Genomic DNA, 20,890 nt, shown 5'->3' on the forward strand with positions numbered 1-20,890 from the left:
GCTCATTTCGGCTTTAGGATTAGCTTTCTAGAATGAGACTCTTCTAGCTACAGATCCCTCCTGCGCCTGTCCCTGGAGAGGTAGTCTGGAGATCACAAGCTAATGAGGAATATGTGGCCGCCTTGCTGATTCTTTCCCAAATACAAACCTAAAGATAGTTGCTTCCTGAAAATGCACAGCTTGTGTCTGAAGAAATGTCTTTATAGAAACATGCTTGCCTTCTCTCTTCATTGTAGTAGTATCTTGTTCCACCTGAGTAAATCCTGGTAGCTGAATTGAGATGTGGGAACAGTATAATGCACTTGTTTACTTTTGTCTCACAATTGCCATCTGAAAGCAAAATGTGATGAGAATAGTGTTGGCCACATGTTCTAGAGCAGCAGTTTGTCTTTTCAGGCTGAAGTTGTATAAATCAAGTCAAACTTTGGTATGCACCTTTATTTTATGGCATTGCATGTGTACTGACAATGTGCAATTTGATTTTGTAGTGTGTAACAATACTTGTGAAGAATGTAAAGAGTCAGATAACAAGCAAACAGCTCCAAGTGTTGCTTGGCTTTGCTGAAGAAGACATCTATGATTCATCACGTCAAGCCACTGCCTTTGGCCTTCTCAAGGTATTTCTGTGCAGTAGCTGTGGGTTTTCTGTGAGCCACTGGAACAGCAGTGATTCTGCTTCCTGGTAAAAGGCTGTACATTCTCACATCAGGAACAGGCTGCAGATGCTGTTGAAGCTCTCTGTTGTAAGAGAGGAAAAGTCAACAAAGTTTTACTGTTGGACTTGTAGTCACTGTTTAAAAGTGTTTGGGAGGTTGTTTTATACACAGTGCATATGAGGATGTATTTGGATCTGAGTATGTTTTTACTAAAGAATCAGCATCTCTGATCTTTAGCTCAGATATTCTGTGTTGCCCAAAAGAAACAGATATGGATGTGTAAGGTGTAAGCCATCCTTTTTCTCTTTTTTCCTTTGAGTTGCGCTTTCTGTGTGTGAAAAAGTCAGTGTTAAAGTACCACTGAGACCAGTGTTGTCTGGGTTGTGGACACTGTATAAGCAGAATGATGTGACTCCAGCTGTGCTTTCACATTTTCAGGCTATTTTATCCAGGAAGCTGATTGTCCCTGAAATTGATGATGTGCTGCAGAAGGTTGCCCAGCTGGCCATCACGGGTCAGAGTGAGCCAGTGCGAGTCCAGTGCAGGCAGGTTGGTGGAGTGAAGAGTTTCTCACTTTATTTACAGCTGTCTAACAGGCCAGAGGGCTTAATGTGGCCATCCTGTCTCTCATATGCCTTGGCCCTGCTGAACCCTGAACTCTATTTCCCCTTCTTTACTGATCTTTATTCTCCTTGTTATCTGGCTTCAGTTCTTGAGACTGGTGCGTAGCAGAATCACAGACTCCTTGCCTATAGTGGGACTGTGACATGCCTTCATAGAGCTGTAAAATTGTTTCGGTTTAAGGTCATAGAGTCTAACCCTTAACCCAGCACTGCCCCATCCACCACTAAGCCATGTCCCTGAGTGGCACATCTATACTTCTTTTAAATACCTCCAGCCTGTTTTAAATAATCCACCACTTCCCAGGGCAGCCAGTTCTGGTGCTTGACCACCCTTTCAGTGCAGAATTTTTTCCTAATATCCAATCTATACTTCCCCTGGCAAAACATGAGGCCATTTCCTCTTGTCCTGTCACTTGTCACATGGGAGAAGAGACGACCCCCACCTGGCTACAGCCTCCTTTCAGGCAGGTGTAGGGAGTGATGAGGTCTCTCCTGAGCCTCCTCTTCTCCAAGCCAAACAACCCCAGCTCCCTCAGCCACTCTTCATAAGACTTGTGCTCCATACCCTTCTCCAGCTTCATTACTGCTCAGCACCTCAATGTCTTTCTTGCTGTGAGAAGCCCAAAACTGAACACAGTACTTGAGGTGCAACCTCACCATTGCCAAGTACAGGAGAGCTGCTTAGCAGCAGTGACATGGTCCCTCCTCTGGAGGCTTTTAAGCCTATGTAACTAAGCTTTGCTCTTTTCTAACCCCCAGGATAAGCAAATTTGCCACAAATCCATAATTGATTTCTTCTACTTCCTCATTCTTTCCAAAGTAAAACCCACTGAAAGACAGAACTGGTTACTTTGTCTCAAGCATTGGGATATAGGTGCAGCAGGATCAGGAAATGTAGCTTTCATAGTTACAGGATGGATTTTGAAGGATGCAGGATCTCTTCACAGATACCTGTGCAAATGTAGTATTTTAAAAACTGATTCTGTTCCAGGCACAGAGCTTGGCAGCAGTTGTTGACCCTTTGTATAATAGGAACAGGATGAAAGGGATGATTCTCATAAGCTTGCTGCTCCATCACTAGATTGTCTTCATAACCTTTTTACAAGCTTACCTGAGTGTTTATTTTAACTCTTCTCTGTATTGTTTTTTCTTTCCAGATTTACTTAAAATACATTCTGGATTACCCTCTTGGTGACAAACTGAAACCCAATTTGGATTTCATGCTCGCACAGCTGGAGTGAGTTTATATTCTTGACTTGTAGTCACTGTTCTGTGAGAACAGAACTTCGTTTTTAAATATGATTCTAGTATGCCAAAAAGCTCTTTGTAAAGAGCAGAAGGCATGGATGAAGTCTTCATTTTCCTACTTGTAAAACACTTCCCTTTTCCCAAGTCTGGCTGTTTGATGAAGCAAATCCTTTTTTCTTATCCCCGTTTCACAGCTATTTAGTTCTTTATCTGTTTGTTAGCAAAAGTTCTATTGTGTGCTTAGTGGTTTACCACCTCCACTGGTTGTGAGTCATCATAAAGTCTCCCTGGGACACAGGTGAAATGGAACATCTAGGAGGAATAAGGGAAGGTGCATTTTTAGGGGACTGCTGTCCCATGGCAATGTCTCAAGTGCAATTGCAGGCACAGTTAAAACAACTGTACCAATTCTGCCAGTGTTGTGCCTCCAACCTCCTGCCGAGCTTCGCCCCTCCCTTGCTCAAGGCGACAGCAGTTACCAGGTTCCCAGCACAGTGTGGCTGTGCTGACTCAGGTGGGCTGGAGTCAGCACTTCCTGGGCTGTTTGTGTCCCTGTGCTCATTCTCTGGCAGACAGAGCTCTTGTCCATGGTATCAGGCCGGGTCTGGTAGCTGTTGTAAAAGGATCCCTATCAGTGCATGTTTCTGGAATTGGTTGTTGTTAAATTGTTGGCAACTTCATAGGAGGATTAACTCATTCCTAACAGTTAATCCTTTATTTCTTCCCAGGTATGAGTATGAAACTGGGAGGGAATCTGCACTGGAGATGATTGCGTACCTCCTCGACACGTTCCCGCAGGTAACAAGCACCCCCTGGTGTTCCAAGAATCAGGCAGTTACTGTGGGTTGCAGTAACAACACTTTCCAAGCAGTTTATTTTGGAAGCACTTGCTAGTTCCTATTATCTCTTATCATGAGCAGAACATTCACTTATCTCCAAAGAACCTGGCTTTGCTCCAAAAGAGGAATGACATGCTGGAAAGTCTGCAGTACTTCTTTGCCTAATGTGCTCTGTTTGCAAGTAAAATAAAGCTGTGTCAGCTGGAGTTTGGATAAACTCAATCGTGATTTATGGCAGGAAGAAACACAACCAGATTAGGAAACAGACTAGGAATAGAAAGTGAGAGTTTTCTCACTGTAAGGGTTTTGCAATATTCATGAGAGATTGTTGATAAAACTGGTGTGTTCTGTTTGATTGGCCTGACTGGAGAGGAAAGGCTTCTCACTGGGGTGGATCAGCATGAAAGCTAAAAAATAACTGCATCTATACAGGATCACATAGGCAAAATCCTAAGCTGCCTTGAATCTTTGCAGCTGGAGCTTAACTGTGCATTCAGGACACTGGGAGAAGTGCAATCAAGCAAGAATTAGGAAGGAAGACAAATTCTGCACAGTAAGCTGTGCTTCAGCACTGCCTGATGATTTAATATTTCAGAATGGTTCCTGGGAACTCTTTAAGGTGGCAAAGAGCTGCAGTCTCTGAGAGAAGGACATTTGGGTGTTGCTGCAATGCTGAGGACTTAAGGCTGTTTCAGTGAGAGTTGGGCATGAAAATGCCCTTTAAGGTTTCACACTCACTTTGCTCTCCCAGAGATATGGTAACAAGTCAGAGTCAGAGCAGGGCTGGGGCTGCTGTACACTCCCTGTATGCTCCAACAACAGGGTCATCCCATTTTAGCAGTTCAGCTGCCTTAACATGAACCTACTCAGGGCTAACACTGCTCCTGAATATAGTGCAGCAAATACGCCTCTTTTTCTCTTTAAATCCCAGAAGCTCCTTGTGTGTTTGTGGTTGACAATGGTTGTTTCTTTCTAGGATCTCCTGCACAAATACTGTGGGCTGTTTTTTCTCTCTCTTTGTATGATGATGATAAATGATGACTCAGCCAAATGCAAAAAGATGGCGGCTTTGACATGTAAATCTCTTCTCCGTAAGATCAGCAATGAAAAACAAGATCTGATGTTTTCACTGGTCACTGAGTGGTTTCACAGCAAAAAGGTACTCTTTCATCTTTTCACTGACCAGGTCTGAACTCTGTTGGAGAGTAAGATTAAGGCAAGTGAGAGATTGCTAGTACCAGAGCTAGTGGGTTGGTGGATTAGTTGTTCCTGACGTAGAGAGCAAGAAATGGTAAAGCTTCATAAAGCTGCACAAATATAGGGACCTGCTGATGCTTTAAGTCAACCTACAGACTCCTCCCAGCTGCATTTTGCAGCTCTCTAACAGTTCCACTTTTGGCTCAGTGTAATCTTTGCTCAGGTTAGAGTTTTCAGCAAATTCCTTAAAGCTTTCCTGATCCCAGCATTTTGTGCTGACTTTATCTCAGACATGCTTCGTTCTGTTGCTGGCAACTGGAAGGCAGCAAACCTGGTCTTCAAGATCTGCTGTTTGGATCTGGGTGCTTGGGTGATAAGCTGTCCTCTAGCTGAACCCAGGTTCTGTGCCTCTACACTAGTAGAGTTAGCATTCTTCAACACTTCATGGTTTCCATCCTAGGATGTTCAGTTTTGGTATTTAACTGTAAGCTGCCTGTTGCATTGTGAAGAGTTGAAAGTAACTCCCAGATTTCTGCAGTTGGGATTTCAGCAGTTCTGGCATTCAGTTTTAGGGTGCATTTCCAGGGATAACTTGTGCTGCCAGGTGCTTTTATACCTTGCTGGCAGCATCTCCTTTTTCAGTGTACTCTGAAACCAGCTTCTCTTAAGGTGCTGTTGCTACAGGCAGAAAGTAAGATTTACTACCAGCTCCTGCACTTGGGAGTGCAAGATTTGATTATAAGAGTTAATTTTTTGTTATTTCTTGTGTGTCAGAGCTCACACAGGAGGTTGGCTGCCCAGGCATGCGGTTTGTTTGTTGAAGTGGATGGAGTAATGTTTGAACGGCGCCTTGCAGCAGTCCTCACTTTGATTGAAAAAGAAATCAACCCAAGTAGATTTGAAAATGTAAGTAACTTTTTGCCATGCATGAAACTTGAGTAAAGAGAATTAAGAAAATTGGAAAAGGGAAGAAGTGTAGGAGAGATTGAACTTACTGTTCAAGACTGAAGAAACACACAAAACACATGCATCTGTTCTGAAGAGGACCTCACTGACCTAGAACCTTATTTTTTTGCCTGTAAGCCCAAATTTGATGTCATATGTCACAGCACAAGGGGGAAAGAAACTTTGGAAAGCCACCTGGCCTGAGCCTGCAACTGTGCAGTGTAACCAGCAGATATATTGTTCCTTGCAGTGTGGGAAATGTGAGATTTGTGTAAGCATTGATTTCAGGAGTGCATGGCATGGGACTCTGCTTTGTCCAGTGTTATCTACAGCTTTAACTTTCAAAGTACTTCCTGTACTTTAAGACCATGGTTGTGTTGTATGGAAGATCTTTTTAGTGCACTTGATTAACTCAGAAAAACAAGGCTGCCTCAGATTCTACTTGGCATGTGATAATCCCAAAGGGATCCCAGTCACTGTGCCTGGGAAGTGGCCATGAATGTTACTTATGTTCAGCATGCTGCCCTTGCACAAGAGAGAAGAGACTCTTAGGATCTGTAAATTGGCAAGTGATGAAAATAAAATACCTGCAGTGAGGAGAAATTTGGTGTAATCACATCCTGTGCTGTGACATTTACTGACATCAAGCCAGCTGGTGGTTGCAGGGTGAGGCCCACAGGCAGCACACACAGTGTTGTCATAACAACTCAGGGCTTCCCAGGTGATACAGACAAATCTGCGCTCAGCTGGGCTCTGATGAGAATCAAATCTGCACAAGTACATGCACAGACATAATGTGTGTAGTTGCTTGCATTTAGAAACCCAGCAGTTTGTTACAGTCATGTCTGTATGAAAAGCAAGAAGAATGATTCTAATACAATCTCCTGCAGAGATTGTCTCCAGAGGAAATGCTTCAGTGGAGGTGCTTTTGTTCTGTTTACATTGGGAATTGGGTACAAGTCAGTCTTCTGGCTTTTTTTGAACGGTTGATCTGAAATTGATTTAGCCACGACTAATCAGGACTGTCCTCAGGTTCTCATAAGTATTTTTCTTGACTTGCTGATTTTATTAGATAACCGAAGAAGAAGAGGAGAAGGCTGCAGATAGGCTGCTATTCAGCTTTCTTGTGCTGGTAAAAAAGCTAATCACAGAGTGCAACTTGATCCAGTTAACCAAGCACAGTGATGTTGTGAGCAGAATCTGGGGTAAGTACCATTCAGGAGTTAGTACAGCTGTGCTCCAAGAAAGATTCTTTGTGTGCCTTGTGGTTTTTCACATGCTAATAGAAATGACTGAACTTAATTATACAAGGTTTCCATTCTGCAAAATGCTAACACACAGCAGTTATTGGGCAATGAAAGAGAAGTTGCTAATGGAAAAGGTTACATGCTTGATGAAAACAACACACCCTCTGTCTCAGTTGCTGGGAAGTACTTTCTATTATCCACAGGGCAAATAATTGGAAACTATTGCATGTTTCACCATAATTACATTCTCTTGGATGAAAACATTGAGGTCTCCTGAGAAGATGAGATTTCCTTGATCACACATACCAGCCAGAAAATGATGATACATGGTAATAGTGCTCTAAATACTGGGCCTGTCAGGATGTGAAGACCTGGAAATTACTTGATTCAAGCAATTTCCCTGTGTGCAAGATTATAAAATATGAGGCTGGTTATTGCCATTTTGTTGCCCTTATTTTAACTGCTTCATTTGCTGCAATCAGAAGACCTGATGTGGCTGGTTAGTGACTTTGAAGAGTCCAGCCTGCCAGGTGCCTTTAGTGAGATAGCAGATAATCATTGTTATCCTGGATTTTGGCCAGAGGTGAGACAGGAGAGCAGCTCCATGTCTTCTCTGAAGCATCCCCGGCCTCTCTGCAGGGGTTTGATTTGTCCATCAGCAGCAGGCCCAGCTGACACAAGCCAGTCCCCCAGACATCCTGGGCAGATGAGCTGTGGCACCGTGTCCCCATGGGGACTGTAGTTGTTGCAGAAACATGACTTGCCTGATCACTGTGGGGACATTTGGCTACCTGTAGGTTTTTGCTGCTCTTCACTTTGGCTGGATTGAGTTGCTAGAAAGTCTTTTATTATATTCTGAGCAGATGAGCACAGTTCATTTAATTCACCTTTTTATTGCAGCATATGTTGCAATAAAAATAAATTGTTGGGAGTGGCCTCATTCTATTTTTGCTCTCAATGGACCGTGTCCTTTGCTGAAAGAGGTTTTCTTTTCCCCAGATCATGTCCAGTCTCACCTGTGGTATCCTCATAGCTGGGTCTGGCTGACAGCCACTGAGATCTTTGGCTTGTTGTTTGCATCTTATAAGCCAGAAGATCTTGTAAACAGATGGAAGGAAAGAAAGTCAGGGAAGAGAAAAAAGACACCAGCAGAGCTGTCTGCATCCACAGTCTTCTTGACTGCTGAACTGGACAAAAAGGTAATGATGTCCATACTATCCCTTCACTCTGCTCATGCCCATTCCCTGACTGGGACATAAAAATAGTTCAGTTTGGCCTGAATGTTTCTCTTTTAGTCACTTATCTGCTGTCTAATCCTCAACACTTAAAGCATTTGAGGAGGTGGCTCTGCTGCTGGGAGGGGACTTCTCTGGGGTCTTATTCTCAGTAGCACAAAAATACCTTTCCAGATTGAAAGATGCAGGCAGAAAGTTGTGTTGATCATTTGGTCTCCCCTGGGAATTGCCTTTGGTGACTGCAAAATACTGCTATGAGTGTCTGCTGCCAGCTCCCTTCAGTGGAGTCATTCCTTTCTCCTTTTTCATTTCCCCAGATGAAGGAACTCGCGTTTGCATTCTGCCATCAGCTGCAGTCCAAGTTCCTGGACATGTCTCTGAGTGAGCAGGTAAGGGCAGGGGCTGCAGGAGGGCACAGAGCAGGCCCTGGCATGTGAGGGATGTTGTGTCCTGGGTGGTGGCACAGGACAGATACACAGTTCAGGGCTCACTGCTCTCTGCCCAGGGCACAATGCTCTGTCACATCAGGTCTTGGCTCTTACAGAGGCAACCCACAGTGACTGACTCCTCTGTTTCCACACTTCAGGTTATAAAGAATTTACTTTTTGTGGCCAAAGTTTTTTACTTGCTAGCCCCTGCCTCAGAAGAAGGTAAAGAGGCAGATGGAGAGCTCAGGTCTGAAGTGGAAAAGCAGGAGGTATCAGAGGATGAGAGAGATACTTCTGCTCAAGGAGAGGAAGAAAGAGAGGACACACAGGAGAAAGGCCAGCCAGCCACACTGCTGTGGTTAATGAAGAAGCTCTCTGTCATGGGGAAGAGAGAAGCAGCATATTCCCCTAAGGTCCCTTTAAAGGTAAGAACAGTGTATATGGTCGTTGTTCCCGCTGCTTTTGATGAGGTGGGCGCTTCTACAGGACAGTGTTACTCTGGCTCTGCTTTCAGGGGATAAGGGGCAGAGGGTGCTGTGAGCTGGCACTGAAGTGAGGATTAGTAGGTGCTGAAGCAACACCTACTGTGTTTTGGGGCTCTCAGGAAAGGCTTGTGCCAGTCCTTGCCAATGCTTCCAGCCTCTTGAGGGGTGGGGGAAGAGTGGTAAACCTCAAGGCTCCAAGCTGAAGAGAACAGAGCAGTGCCTTTGAATGCCCCAGAGGGCTCATGCAGGCAGGAGAATGGCAGGGTGGAGTAACTTGCTAGGAGGAGGAGGGGGGAGGTGTGGGAGAGCATCACCAAAAGCGCTGTGGTTCCCCATGGTGCACAGATAGGTTGAACTTGTGTGTCCTCAGCTGTTGAGAACAGTGAGAACAAGCCTGTTGCTCAAAGTGTCAACAGCTGCCAACCCAGTCCCAGCTCACACAGCAGGGGTTGTGTCTCTAAAGGCTGCACTTGGATGCAGTAAGACCTTGAAACAGCAGTGAGTTTGTGACTCAGGTGGCTGAAACAACACCTCCTGTGCTGAACAGTGATGCATGGCCCTCTGGTAGCAGTTCAGTTAGGAAGCTTCCTTCCAGCTTTCCTTACTTCATGTCCCACACACTTCTTTTCAGAGAAGCTGCATCTTTAAGTTCCTGGGAGCAATCTCGGTGGATCTGGGGCAAGACAGGATCAAGCCCTACCTTCCAACAATTCTCACCCCTCTGTACAGGGAGCTGAACAGCAACTATGCAGAGCAAGGTAAGGGATTTCCCTCTCAAAGAGGAACGTGCATCACAGCTATGCCCCAGTACAAACACTACCTGCCATTCCTTTTGTCTGATGAGGCATTGATTTTGTAACCAGTGAATTTCACCTGCTTGCTGCCTAACCAAAATACCAGGAAGGGAGGAGGGTGTATGTCAGCTGAAATAGAAACCTGCATGTTCAAAGACTGGAATGAAGTTAGGAATGCTCCTGTGTTCAAGTGGGTAAAGCTTGAGCATGTGGTGTAGTGGGAAAAAAGTAGTACTCAAAGGTGGGCTCATGGTGGCAAGACTTAGAGAGTCCTTCCTGAGAGGAGCTTGCAAGAACTGTTTGAGAGACCAGGGGAAGTATTTGCCCTGCTCTGTTTTTCTTTGCACCTCTTTGTAGCCTTTTATCATCCCCAGTATCTTTCTTTTCCCCCAGTGATTGTAGTTAATATATTGCCACTAACTAGTGATTCCAACAATTAAGCCAGCCCTTATTTGGCTACCAAGGATGCTGACTGGAATAATCTTTATTTCCAACAAAGCCTATTCCACTAGAAGCCTACTGGTTATGTATAGAAAGAAAGCCACTTGTAATTGCCTTTCGAATGACTTCACCGTTCTAAAATTGTTTTTTGCTTCTCAGAAGCTTTGTTTGTTTGTTTGTTTGCTGGTTGAAAAGCTACTCTCTGGGAAAGCTGGTGGAGCACCAGCAGATTTCCCGGGCACTGGTTTGGGCAAGGTTTATCAGTGCAGCCATCCTTTGCTAAAGAAAGAGGAATCCATATTGTGCTCTTGGCTTTTGTTCCATATGCTGAAAAGATAAAGTAAGTCAATTTTGTTTTAATAGATCCAACACTGAAGAACCTTTCCCAAGAAATCATAGAACTTCTCAAGAAGTTAGTGGGGCTGGAGGCCTTTTCACTGGCCTTTTCTTCTGTGCAGAAACAGGCCAACCAGAAAAGAGCAATGAGGAAAAAGCAAAGGGCTTTGCAGGTAAGATTCTACTTTCTCTTGAGAGAAAAAGAAATAGGGCTTCTCTGAAGGCTTGAGAGACGCCCAGGAAGGGGAGTTTAAGAACTTCATCTTTAATTAGGACAGTTTCATCAGTTTCTTTATAAAACTTGGAAGAAGCTGTGTGTGATCGGCCTCTTGCACAGGTTCTGCTGACAGGGATGGTTTCCTGCTCACCTGAAGGGCAAAGCAGCCTGAACACCACCCATGTGTTATTTTAGCAGTCACCAGTTTCTCAGGAAGTTCACGATTTTCACAGGGACTGCTGTTAGTTGTCAGTGAACTAACAATGTACTGGTTTTCCTTAGACTGTAGCAAATCCTGACATTGCTGCAAGGAGGAAGCTGAAGAGACACAAGAATAAAGCAGAAACCAGGAAGAGAAAGATAGAATCCCTGCGTCCTATGTACAAGGCCAAGCGACATCGAAGTAATGCGCTAAAAGATCTGGCAATGGTGGAATGATAGGGCTTTTCCTGGAGGATTAATTTATAAAAAGTAATACTGAGTTAAAGAACTAATTACTGGTTTTAAAAGTACTTACATATTTCAGTTGTATTTATTAGTATTTTTATGTCCTTTTTCATCAAGGATCTTAAGTAAAAACTTCTAAATTTTTTCCAAACCTGTATATTTACCGGAGCATGTACAGTTGAATGGGAAACAACTATGATATTTTATATTAAATTTGACTTCATTTGTAAGAAATGGGTTCTGTGATGATTGCATTTCTGCCTGTGAGCACACTGGTCTGACTCCTGACTTTGATTTGGCCTTCAGTTTCTGCAGCTACACTGAGCTACTTACCTGTCACTTCTGGCTGAGAGTGCAGGAACAACAGCTCATGAAGGTGGAAGTTCAATTCAAGTCACTGCCCTGGCACATCAGGGCAGTAGTGTGTGCTGAAGACAATGGTTTTCCTTTCAGACACCCCCTGAATGCCATGTTGGCAGCCAGAGGTGCACTGCTTGTGCTCCCTTGCTGTACCTCACTGTAACACTGTGTCTGCACTGCAGATGCACCTCTGCAGCTGTTCAGCTACGTGGCTGCTGGAACTGGCAGCCCTTGGACTTGTTCCTGTAAAGCAAGCAGCAAGCAAGCAGCCTCTAGGAAGCAGCACACCCTGGGTATAGCTGACAGTTCCAGATTTTATTAGTGTTCTATCTACACCAATATGCTGGCCACCAAACCACCAAAGGAAGGGGGGATGACAAAAAAAAAAACCCACCAACTTTCTCAGCCAGTAAGACTTCCATACAAATTAACATAAGTACATTCTTTAAACAAAAAGTAAGAAATGGAGTATCATAATGTACACATTCACTTATTTCAGTTTTACAATTGAAGAGAGGCATCCACATTACAGAAGTCAAACTCAAATCTGATCTATTTACAAGTATCTGTGGCCTGAACATACTTAACTGCAGAAAGGAGGATGCTGGCTATAGCTGACACTTCCTTGCACTGGTCAGTTTTGTATCACTGCCTGCTCTTCAAGGCCTCCACCAACCTAGGAAAAAGGTCAAGTCAGTTTACTGAAAAGTCATTTCATTCCTGCTGAAATACTTCCAGCAGAAAACCAGTCATTCTTCCCATGTAGACTCTTACATCAGACTATCCACAAATCCAGTCTTATTTAAAAAAAAACCAAATGTGTAAAATTAGATATATGAATGAAACATAACTAGACTGATACTCACCATTCCATTGCTTCATCAAGCCCTGTGCCTTTAGTTGCAGAGGTTTTGAATATCTGCCATTTTCGGTCCTTCAAGGCTGGTAAGCCAAGGGCATTTGCCATTTCTGTGGGAGTCATGGCCTGTTCCATGTCCTGTTTATTTGCAAACACCACCAAAATGGCTTTCTTCAGCTCTTCTTCCTAAAAAAAAGCGAAATCATGGAAGTTGTTGCAGAGACTTCTATGGAATTTAAGGAAAGAAAACCTATATATTATATAAAACCGTACATATAATAAAAAAGAACTTCAGCAGCTCTCAATTATTTTGTTTGCTGATTTCTGTTCTGTAGAAAATTCTTCAGTGAAAGAATGGTGTTTATTTTCCATTCCAGTATGATACTGGAATTTCAATTCCAGTATGAAACTGCTTCCTATAGGAGCAGTTTCAAAACATGGCCAGCCCAAGTTATGAAACAAGCTGGTAGCTGGATTTAACAAGGCACATTAAATGAGCTTGCAGGTATTTTGGGCAGCAAGGCAAGAAAGAGAAAGGAAGTGTTGCTCAACTGATCTTACTTCCATTACCTTGTTCTACATTTGTTCTTCATTGTAGGATGTCAATTACTAATTACTGTCAATCCTTCAGGGCTTGATCTTGCCACACTGCAGTACTGAGCAGCTGTCCTGGCAGGCAGGTAAATTTTCATATGACTGCAAGGCTACATGAAATTAACTGTCCAGTAATGCTGCACAAACCCATGAAATACCTGCAGAGTATTCAGTGCTCTGTCAGTCAGAAGTGCTGCATGGGCTATGCTGAGGGCTGAAGTTTCACAAGTGAAGTTGAGCTTCACTTGGTTCACTGAATCAAATTTCATATTTACTCCAAAAAGAAAAGTTTTAATTTCTCAATTTATTTTACTGTTAATGACTGTGATGCTTGTTTTCTTACCTCTAACATAGCAACAAGCTCTGATTTTGAAGTGCCAATTCTGTCTCGATCACAGCTGTCCACTACATAAATGACGGCGTCTGTGTTTGAATAGTAACACCGCCAGTAGGGCCTGCAGAGGAGACACAAGTTCCAGTCATGTCATTTGCATGTTAGCAGTTCCTTTTAGCTAGATAATCAAAAACAGATCACCCAGAGCAAGTAAAAACTCTCTGGGGTGAAAAGTCCCAGGAGAAAAGTAGATTTCTTTAAGGGGCTACAAAAACTAACAGACAGTACAAATACTCTCTTTTTGTACACAACAAAAAAAATTAAGAAGCAACTTGAAAACAGGGAAAGAACAGACAAGCTGGGGACAGATTTATTTGGGAATCAGACTGCAGGACATCAGATCCATAACTGAGGGACAGGAAAGCAAAGAAAGTTTAAAGATGTAACCAAAGAAGAGTCACCAGAGAAATCTTAAATGAATAATTAATACAGGCAATTAATTAACAAGGATCAAAACAAAACACATTTTTCAGAATTACTGTACTGAAACTAAAAAGGGAAGGAACCTTTATCTCACTAACTGCACTTCCTTACCAGCTAACTACACTGCAGCTTGCTACTAAGCACTGAAAAAGGAACCCCAAGGGCGTCATACAGGGGTACTGTTAATGATTCATTACAAAACTTGTGAAGCTTGCTAAAAAATTACCATCTATACCGAAATCCAACTTCACTACTATTAAGAATGCAAAGCCAGGAAGTATCTTTCTGGGTTTTCATCACCCCCTCCATCCTTTCTCAGAATGCTACTCAATTGCCTACTACACTAATAAATTTGTTTTTCAAAGCAAAACTGAATACAAATGAAAACCCTGGCTTGTTTTTTTCCAATCTGTGAATCACAGGTTTTACAAAATGAATTCCATTAGATGAAAATGCTCTCCTGAGAATGGGCTTTTAAAAACTTAAACAATTTTCAGAAATGCCTGCTATGAGAATTCCAAGAATTTTTTAGAGGAAGTTAATTGACTTTAAGAAATCTATTACCTTATGCTTGTCTGTCCTCCTAAGTCCCAGACTTGAAATTTCAGATTCTTGTAGGTTACCGTCTCAACATTGAAGCCAATGGCTGAAACAAAGTTAAACAATTTTGCTGTTAGTAATTTTCCTGTTTTTCTGAAGAATATCACAGCACTCAGTTTAAAATTTTCAGTAGCTGCATAATAAAGTTCATGCCCTTTGAAAAGCTACCCCAACAAACATGACTCAAAATAATGCAGAAATATTTCTTTTGAACTAATAAAACCACATTGTAAACATATTGTAGAGATTTGTAAGAAATGCAAAGGTTGTTAAAAATCAACAGCAGTGTGTCTGAAATCCCCAAAAGAAACAGAGCAAGGGTTAAAGAACTGTCCTGCTGTGATAACCAAGTACACAACTGACAGCATGAGAGCACTAAGGAATGTGTCCTTCTGTCCACACAAGGTCTGCACTCTTTTAAGAGCCACAGCAGAACTAAAGCAGAACCAGCTTCCCAGGAGAGGACTCGATACCGACGTCTGGAAGATGGCAACAAGGCTGCAGTATCACAAATGCCATTCCTTGTCCTGCCAGCCCCGAGAAACACAGCGCAGGGAAGTGAGCAGTGGGCATCGGCTGCTTAGAATTTATGGAGGCTGAAATAAGCAAAACCCTCAGGCAAAAAGATTATGCCCCAGCAAACTGTTGGCTTCTAAAAGGTAACAGAGGTCTGAGCAAAGTGAGATTCAGGAGGAACACAACAGACATGACAGAGACATAAAAGAGCCAAGCATTCTTTGTCCTTCATGTTCCACAGAGTGATCATGGCCAGAACACTTGGGTGCACACACTGGGGGGGGTGTGGCTGCATGAATGCCAAGACAAGTGGTGAAATCAGTTGCATTTTTTAAACAAGCATCATCCTCTCCCTTGAAACCTCACACTGAGTTCTATTACATTTTCTACAGAATGTAAAGTTAAATCATCTTCTTATCCATGTTAAACAAAAGTGTTCATACAGCCCTCATCAAAAAAAAAGGTACACCATCCTGTGTACAGCAACAATGACCTCTGAAGTTCACATAATACCTGTATTTGGAAACAAACTAATTACAGAGTCCACATTTACCATCTATTGAATGCTGACCTACCACAAGTAGTCTGTGAAATCATGCTAACAATCTTGAGGTCAAATGCTTTTTCAATTTTTAAGGTAGCATAAAATATTCTTTTGTAATACTTTCATCCAAGAAAAGTTCTTAGATACAATAGTGCAAGGCTCCCACACCATAAGGTCCTTCTGTTTATGAAGCAAACATGCAGTACGTTCAGCTGGCAAAGTTTCTGTGTCAGAGCTACAGGCAAATCACAGGCTCCAGGCAAATACTCTCCCTATGGGCAGATCACTTACTTGGAATGGTGGTAACAACTTCTCCAACCTGTAACCTGTAGAGAATGGTTGTTTTTCCTGCTCCATCCAGCCCCAGGATGAGAATCCTCATCTCCCGAGTTCCAAACAAACTGGAAAAGATGGTGGAGAAGAAGCCCCCTACAAAAACCAGAAGAGAAAGACATTTCAGTGCCAGCCAGCTCTGAGGAGGATATGCAAAGGCAGACAGACCAACCTCATCTCTTACTGTCCTACAAGACATTTCTCCACTGAAAAAGGACAAGTCCAGGTTGTTGCCCAGATGGCTGTGTGCTCATCAACATCATGTCCTCCTGGTTTATGCTGCCATTTTATGATTTTATGGTAGCTCATTCCAGCAAATCACATTGCAGCAGTATCAAATCTCACTGCAGTTACAATTTTATTTTTTCCTTTTCTCTCCTTTGCCAAAATATGAGTCATCTGCTTTTTGGCTTGTATCAGACTCTACCTTTTCAGTGCCAGAGATTATACAAGGACCAAAAGAAGCCTGAAAGAATTCAGCATCAGAAGATGTCTACGGCCTTCCACAGGACCAACCACTTCTTTTTTTCTTAAAATTAGGTATAAATCAGTAGGTACCTATTAAATCAGTTCATTACAAATAGCAAAGCTGCACCAAATTGAGTATGGTAATGCTACAGAGAAGTCTAGCAGCTGGTTTTAAATGTCCTTCTCATTATTTTTTTTTTTTTCAAAACTGGCTTGCCCCAGCATCTCATTTATTCTCTAAATGCATGCAAGAGTACTTGTGGCCAGGCTAATTTCTGATTTATGCCTACTAGATTTTTATTCATAAAAAGAATGCTGATGTTCTAAGCCAGTAACAATTACTTTTTTTTCCAAAGATGTTTATAACAAACATACCTAATGTTAAATCATAACTTTGTAAATACACTTAAAACCTGCAAAAGGTAATGAAATATCCAAGAAGCCAGAATCACTGACAACACTGATAAATATACCAGAGACAAATTAAGAAGATTTGTGACCAAAATCTTACTGAAAGATGCTTTGATGAAAATTATTCCCTATGTTTGCCTATCTAGTCATCTGCTTTTCGAGGGAACTGAGACTCATAACAGGTTGCTTTATCTCTTCTAGGCCCATCCCACCACAGAAGCCATACACACTACAGACCTGGAAAACAAGAAGTTGTAAGGGACCATCAGTTGCCAGTCTGCATAGTGCTGCTCATGGCACCTCTTACTGCCAGGCAGGCTAATAACTTCAAGAGAACTGAGCTAGAAAAAGGTATTTCAGGAGAAATATCACAAGCAGAAGGTTACCACTGGTTGCATGGAGGCCTAAGATGCAAAAATGCTTTCAGTCAGTAACTTTGCTTGCCGCCAGACACCTCTCACTCCCTCTTTTTATACGCTATTGTGCATGCTTTTCCCACACTAAAACACTGCTCAAACAGCATCTGCAACAGGACAGGTTCACCTCAACCACTCAACCCTCGGATTCAGGGCCTCTCCTTAATATACCCTCTACTTCATTTACCGGTCTGCAGGACCTCCTCTCCTAATCCACTCTCATCAGCAGCCCATTACAGACTCGGTTCACAGTTTGAGTTTGCCAGGTGTCAGGAGTACAGCACCTAAGGACATGACCAGGCACACCCTCCTGCGGCTGCTCGGACCATTCCCCATGGCAAGGCAGCCCCAGCGCGGCCTCCGGGCACTGTCCGGTTCCCGGACAGGCGGCCCGCGGGCAGGGCCGGGCCTGAGGGCGGTGGGCATCGCCAAGCGCGGCCCTCAGCCCGCTCTGCCGGCGCCGGCGGGCTGGAGACCCGCGGGACGGCTCAGCACCGACCCGTCCGCCCTTCCCGCCGCAGGGAAGGGTCCTGATGGACGGGTCCCCTCAGGCAGCCGCTTCCCACCCGCTCCTCACCCATGTCGAGCCGTTCCGCCGGCGCTCCGGCCCGCCCCGCTCCGCTGTCCTCGCCGCGCTGGCCCTGCCGCCTCCGCCCGGCTCCACGTCGGACTCCCCGGCGAGTAAACAAAGCGCTCCGCGCCCGCCGCCGTTTCGACACAAGGAGCCCGGCCGCGCCCCCGGCGCGGAGAGCACGGCCTGGGAGCGGGACCCTCGCCGAGCCCTCCCTGGACACGCCCGGGCGGGAATCAGAGCGGGGAGAAAGGTCTGGAGAATAAAAGCCGCGGCCCCGGGGCCGCGCGTGGCGAATCTGCGGCGGCGGGAGCGCGCGGCGGGCGGGGCCCGGCGGCGTCACCGGCCCGGGGCCTCCGCGCCGCCCCCAGAGCCGGGGGGCGAACGGGAGCTGCGGCCGCACAACCGACCGCGCCGAACCACCGCTGCTGCATGAGAGCGGCGTGGGGGAGACCTCGGAGCCAGCACGGTCCGTGGGTTAGGGACTGCTTCCCTCCGACTGGGGGAGAAACAAGAAACATTCCCGGCTGGAAGTGAACGAAGTTCAGCTGTGTAAAACGGTGATAGCAAGCTGCTCCTATGGATTAGCTAACAGGCTCACTTGATAGCAGCAGTGTCGTCATCCCTGCATACAAATTATGTCAGCCATGTAATAAGGTTGCACAGATAAGTAAATATGAAATCATAAAAAATGTGAACCATTACATAATGAGAAAGAGGAAACAATGTACAAGGCACACATGAACTGGGCCATAAACTCAGACTGAGTTAAGGGAGAAGTGCAACAGATCTCATGTCAATGATTATGCTTTTTTTAATAGCTTTTTTACAGAAGATACAGGGATATATGAAAATCTCATAGGAGAACAATCTAACTATAGAACCAACCTACCATTCATGATTACTGGCTTCCTCCCCATGCACCTTATTCGGTCCTTATACTTGTGTTGCAGCAAGAAAAGCACAGAAACCTTTACTCCCCCAGCCACAAGAACCAAACCTATAGCAGTTACCTTCCATGACTTTTATCACTTTTCTCATTTAAACTTATTCAAAGAGAAGCAGCTTGTACTTCCTCCAGCTGAATAAAAGGTAGGACGAGGGGAAGCAGAAATTAGCAGTTCACAGTGCAAAGTGAATATAAAATCCACACCACAGTAATCAGTCTGCAAGTGATGACACATGAACTCACTGGTTTCATTAAATCTCTGTGTGAAACAGGAACAACACAGAAAAAGATGTTTTAGTTTTCTCTGAAAGCATCAACAAATGTAGTATCATCACAGCTGCAGAACTTCCTGTTTCCTTGAGGCCCTCCATGAGAATTCTTTCTTGCTTGAAATTTTACATTATTCATAACTCAGTTGAAAAGAATCCTTTATTTTTATGTCACGTTGGGAGCAGTAGGAAAGAATACACAAAACTCATCCACAGGGATAAAAAAAAGTAACAAAATAATTTTGGCAGTACTTAAAAAATGTCTGATCTATAAAATGCAATGACGCAGAAGGCCTGCCCTAGTACACAGCTTCACTGGGCAAGCAGCATCTACCAAGGTCTTTTAGGTCCTTGATATCCTTAGGAGACCACGGATACGTCTAACGAGGGCTTGAATAAAGGTGTACCGCGAGCGAATCTTGGAGTATAAACCCTCAATGTCCAGGAGCTTCTTCTGCAGAGATTCACCAAAGCTGTTTGTGGCTTCAATCTGAAGCTGAGAAACAGAGATTTGATGCAGTCAGCAATACAAAATCTTTTCTTCCTGAAATGCCAGCTTGTCATCCACTGCCTATCAACCCCTTCACTATGATTTATTCTCTGACCTGCTTTCCAAAGAATGGGTTTTTCTCTAATAAGTACTGCTTATTCTGTTTTAGGCATTACTGGTTATAATTCAGCTTCTTCACTCATTGTCATACAAACACATCTTCCAATTAGAATTTTCCTAGTCCTTTAGGGACTCTTTAGAGAGTCTGTGCACCAACAACATTTTTTCATTAATGCATATGTAAAGAGTCACTGAATTAACTCCATTTTAAGTATTTCACCAAGATGATACTGTATACTTTACTTTTGAACAAACAAAATAAATTACACCTGCCTCATCATAAAACACAGCAACTTTTCTTACAGTTCTAGATCTAATAAAGGTACTTGAGACTGCCATTTTGAAGAAAAGTTGTTTTCTGCATAGTCATAGAAATGTCAGTGAGATTTATTAATATCTTTTTCCGGCCACTTCTGCATCAAATTTACACAAACTATTTTATTTCTGTGTAAGTGAAATTACTTCTTTTCTACCATTCACATTTTATAGTCTCTTCAGTTCTTGTTACCGTTTTGATCTCATTTCTCTATAGCCTAGCTGAAGCTGACCCATAGTGAAAAGTTTGATCACAGAACATTGGGAAAATTGCCCTCATGTTGCAGGTCTTTCAAGGATATCTGGTGTTTTTGGAAAGCTGTTATTAAAAAACACCATTTGACTGGTTGGTAAGAGAAAAAGAATGATTATTTTTTAAGTACAGTTCATTTTTTACTTAACTTTTCACATTAAGATTCAAAGATATGTGCACAGCAGCAAAAGTGCCACTTGTTTCACAATATTTTCCAAAACAATTTTGTAATGCTTCACTGATTCTAAATTAAGTTCTATGCTGTTGGTGTTACTGCAGGTTGTTCAGAAGTGGGATAACAACAGTCAGACTGCTTCTAATAGCTGCAGGGTAGCCAGGAGCCTTCTGTACCCTGCAGCAGACTGTCCCATCTCACCTGGTCTATGTCGTGCTGGCTCACTCGATTCAGTCCACTACTGAAATCCAAGCTTGGCTCTGAACCAAAGGAATCTGGCAACAAAAAACAAGATGATAAAATTGTGTTGGCTGCTCCACACTACCTCTGTATCAAGTCATGTAACAAATTTAAAACAGTGTTCCAATTTCATCCAAAAGTAAACTTAGGCATTAGAAATAACACTATTTTTTTTACTTAAATGACTTAGAGAAAATACATAAACAGTGAGTCATAAATAATTTTGATCACACAACATGGTACTCCTCTGCAAATCCACTCTCCCTGATTTCCTTCCATTTTCTTTCTTTTTTTAAAAGATAAAATTCAACAAACTTAAAATCCTCTGGCGAATCAATGGTGGCTCTAATTCTAAATTTTAAATACTTTTAAAACCAACAGTATTAACTTTATTTCATAATTTCATCTTAGATTATATTGAAATATTTTCCTATACACTATTTTGGATCAAT

General features: G+C 43.2%; 3 protein-coding genes across 5 annotated transcripts in view; 1 reads left to right on the forward strand and 2 right to left on the reverse strand.

The window, feature by feature from the left end:
- UTP20 (UTP20 small subunit processome component) overlaps positions 1-11,513 on the forward strand; it is a 62,524-nt gene extending 51,011 nt beyond the window's left edge. Inside the window, exons 50-62 of the mRNA XM_064702160.1 lie at positions 489-617; positions 1,095-1,205; positions 2,437-2,516; positions 3,256-3,325; positions 4,343-4,525; positions 5,338-5,469; positions 6,581-6,713; positions 7,755-7,954; positions 8,308-8,379; positions 8,577-8,843; positions 9,535-9,661; positions 10,502-10,647; positions 10,974-11,513. Coding sequence (XP_064558230.1) covers positions 489-617; positions 1,095-1,205; positions 2,437-2,516; positions 3,256-3,325; positions 4,343-4,525; positions 5,338-5,469; positions 6,581-6,713; positions 7,755-7,954; positions 8,308-8,379; positions 8,577-8,843; positions 9,535-9,661; positions 10,502-10,647; positions 10,974-11,129 — 1,806 coding nt within the window. The 3' untranslated portion in view covers positions 11,130-11,513. The remainder of the gene's footprint in view (positions 1-488; positions 618-1,094; positions 1,206-2,436; positions 2,517-3,255; positions 3,326-4,342; positions 4,526-5,337; positions 5,470-6,580; positions 6,714-7,754; positions 7,955-8,307; positions 8,380-8,576; positions 8,844-9,534; positions 9,662-10,501; positions 10,648-10,973) is intronic.
- Positions 11,514-11,792: 279 nt separating this feature from the next.
- ARL1 (ADP ribosylation factor like GTPase 1) lies at positions 11,793-17,899 on the reverse strand. The gene is made up of 6 exons (XM_064702164.1): positions 17,634-17,899; positions 15,720-15,857; positions 14,333-14,414; positions 13,295-13,406; positions 12,365-12,543; positions 11,793-12,174 (listed from the first exon to the last, which is right to left on the reverse strand). Exons 1-6 carry the CDS (start codon positions 17,635-17,637, stop codon positions 12,144-12,146), a joined length of 546 nt encoding a protein of 181 aa, XP_064558234.1. The 5' UTR covers positions 17,638-17,899; the 3' UTR covers positions 11,793-12,143.
- A 1,088-nt stretch (positions 17,900-18,987) lies between these two features.
- Positions 18,988-20,890, reverse strand: part of NUP205 (nucleoporin 205) — a 44,982-nt gene continuing 43,079 nt past the window's right edge. For all 3 annotated transcript variants that reach the window (XM_064702162.1, XM_064702161.1, XM_064702163.1), the window contains exons 42-43: positions 20,400-20,473; positions 18,988-19,341 (exon numbers count right to left, since the gene is read on the reverse strand). In XM_064702162.1, coding sequence (XP_064558232.1) covers positions 19,189-19,341; positions 20,400-20,473 — 227 coding nt within the window. In that variant the 3' untranslated portion in view covers positions 18,988-19,188. The remainder of the gene's footprint in view (positions 19,342-20,399; positions 20,474-20,890) is intronic.

The sequence above is a fragment of the Zonotrichia leucophrys genome, chromosome 1A (assembly GCF_028769735.1).
Source record: "Zonotrichia leucophrys gambelii isolate GWCS_2022_RI chromosome 1A, RI_Zleu_2.0, whole genome shotgun sequence".
Classification (NCBI taxonomy): domain Eukaryota; kingdom Metazoa; phylum Chordata; class Aves; order Passeriformes; family Passerellidae; genus Zonotrichia; species Zonotrichia leucophrys.